The sequence below is a fragment of the Lotus japonicus genome, chromosome 1 (genome assembly GCF_012489685.1).
Source record: "Lotus japonicus ecotype B-129 chromosome 1, LjGifu_v1.2".
NCBI lineage: Eukaryota > Viridiplantae > Streptophyta > Magnoliopsida > Fabales > Fabaceae > Lotus > Lotus japonicus.
This window is the reverse complement of record NC_080041.1, coordinates 96,325,892-96,328,552: the sequence shown is the minus strand read 5'-3', so window position 1 is coordinate 96,328,552 and position 2,661 is coordinate 96,325,892. Positions and strand designations below refer to the sequence as shown.

At 50.9% G+C, this 2,661-nt stretch overlaps 1 protein-coding gene across 1 annotated transcript; it reads right to left on the bottom strand.

The window, feature by feature from the left end:
• Window positions 1-344: 344 nt before the first annotated feature.
• LOC130713411 (uncharacterized) lies at window positions 345-2,302 on the bottom strand. The gene is made up of 4 exons (XM_057563182.1): window positions 1,891-2,302; window positions 1,429-1,791; window positions 919-1,369; window positions 345-381 (listed from the first exon to the last, which is right to left on the bottom strand). Exons 1-4 carry the CDS (start codon window positions 2,300-2,302, stop codon window positions 345-347), a joined length of 1,263 nt encoding a protein of 420 aa, XP_057419165.1.
• Between the last annotated feature and the right edge of the window lie 359 nt (window positions 2,303-2,661).

Below are 2,661 nucleotides of genomic sequence, written 5' to 3'. Positions count from 1 at the left end.
CCCTGACGATCGGAATTGCCGATCGATGTAAAGAATTACGGCGATCACTAGGTGGGACAAGCTTGATCCCCAAAGGGGCTTGCTGGAACCCTGAAGGTGGCGGCGATTCCACAAATGGCCTTTGACGCCTGGGAATCTCCCCCCGGAAAGTCTGATGTGATCGCCGGTCCCGTAAACGATGTGTTGGGTAAGTCTCGCCAGAATACGACGAGCGCCGTTAACTAGGCAAAAGTCTTGGGACCCCCAAATGGCCATTGGGACCCAAGCATTGTAAGCCCCGAGCGGGCAAAGCCCCGGGCGAAGCCCTCAAGAATGGAGGCCATTTATCCCTTTGTGGAAAATGTTTAAAAGTCTTGACGGAGAAATGTCAAGCAATAAGCCCTAGTTAAAATTAATGCACGAAATCGTTAGGCGTAATTCAATTACATGACGCGTGAAAAATAGCGCGAGATATAAGGTCGGCGAATGAATAAGGTGGAAGGCGAGTGCTTGGTCACTCAGGATGTTGAGTATTTTATTACTCCGGTGCGTCGGGACGTTTAACTATGAAATTCATTCTTAAATTTTTTAACAATAAGAATGCGGCGATTTGCGAAGGGGCGACAAAAAAGATTTACGGCGAACGCAATCATTCAACAAAATTTACAAAGTATTTAAAAGCGATATAAAAGCAATGGCGAAAATGTTACTTACATATGGAAATAATAGAAAAGTGCATTACAGAGGGCGGTAAAGGCTAGGTAAAAATTAAAGTTACACTATTCATTATTTCTTTCTTCTTCTCCTGTTTCTTCTTCCTCCTCTTCAGTTGCGGTCCAGAGGTGTTGATCAATCAAAGGAGGATCATCAGGACCAACTAGTCCTTCAGCGGTGATTTCTTTCATTATTCCCATGGCGCTAAAATCAAGATTCGGGAACAAGTGTTGAGCCTGGTCCTTAGCGACGTAGAAGTCGCGCTCGCGATTGTCATAGGCAATATCGGCGGCTTGTTCCCTCGCCTCAGCGGCCTTGGCTTTCTCAACCGACAGCTCGCTCTCTAGCCCTTTGATTCTCGCAAGATGGGAAGTAATCTCAGCATCTCTCGCGGAGAGGGCTGCCCCATGAGCCTCGTCCGCCTTCTTGATCTCTTCAGAAGTAGCTCGCATCACCGCCTCCAGATCTGCCTTCACTGAAGCCAAAGACTCAGCAGACTTCTTCTCCTGCTCCGCCAGCGCCTTCTTCGCTGACTCCAGTTCAGCGCCCAATATTTCAAGCTCTGACTCCTTGGCAGCCAGCGCCTCGCCTTTGGCGGCCAGGTCCTTCGCTCGCTGATCTTGTTCCCCGCCGCGCCAATCAACTTGTCGGCTTGAACTTTTTCCTTTCTCGCTTGCTCCAACAGTTTGTCGAAGCGCTTTTTCCAAGTGGCAACGGCTTCTTGGTGCTGGGCACTCTCAGCCTTCAACCGTTCAGTTTCAGCAGCGGCGGCGTTGAAATTGTCAAACGCGTGGGCAAAGATACACCCAGCGCATAGAAGACAAGCAAGGGTCTCCTCCTTGGTCTCGTTAATGCCTCGACTCAACACTTCTTTTTCTATGACGTCGCGGTTGAGGCCGGTGAGCAAGAACTCTGAGGGCTCAATGGCATTGGGTAGCATGTTGAAGTGGCTAGAAGAACCACCTCTGTTGCCAGGGGCTTGCTCAATCTGGGCTGCTTCGAAAGTAGTGGCGGCATCAGGAGAGGGTCTTTCTTCTTGACGAGGCGGGGAAGGCATGGAACGCCCATCATTCGTGGGAGGCGGGCTAGGAGGTGTGACTTGGCGAGGGGGAGACTTGGGGTTTTCTTTTTCTTTTTCCCTTTCTTTTTCCCCGGCGGAAGCGTCAGCAGAGGGTTGAGAAGTGTTAGTGGTTGTGCCAGCAGTTGATGACAGGTCAACAGTTGTGGTTGTGGCGCCTATAATGGCGGACTTAGAGGCGGCAGTTGTGGCTGTTCCAGCGGTAGCAAAATCAGGAGCTGTGACAGTGGCAGACTCGGTGGCCGTGGCGGCGGAAGCTTCGGCGGCAGGGAGTTGGTTCGTCCCGCCAGTCGGAGACTTGGAGCTTGTAATGGTAGCAGTGGCGGCAGCATTCTTGCCTTTGGACACGGCGGCAGCGGTGGATTGAGCGCCGGTGTTGGAGGAGCCGGCGACTGAAGACCCCGAGGCGACGGAGGAGACTTTGACTAATCTCCTCCTCTTGGGGGCCTGAGCGCCCTCGGTTTGGTTCTCAGCACCGCCCCATTTTTTCCCGTCGCCCTCAGTGTTGAACTTCGGAGAGAAACGAGCCATTTTCCTCTCGCGGGCTTTCAGGAGCTCGGCGTTGGTGAAGTTCATATCTTCTACAACAATAAATAAACAAAAAAAGGGGTCAGTAGCAACATAAGGGGTAAGAAAGAAAATGATGATGAAAAAACGAAAGAGAAATGGCGATGATAAAAATAAACTATGAATGACCTAAGTATTTGGGTGTCCTTGAGAGGCGAGCGCCCTCAAGGACTGTTGCGCAGTCAAGAATAGGAAGCGGGGCGAAGAGATTCAAAAAGGCTTTGTCGTTGACAAACAACGATTCTTCTGAAGGGTCGGTAATCCCATTGGGCTTCTCCGTCCAGTAGAGGGGAAAAAGGGCAGTCCCGTCCCTAAGGGTAAAG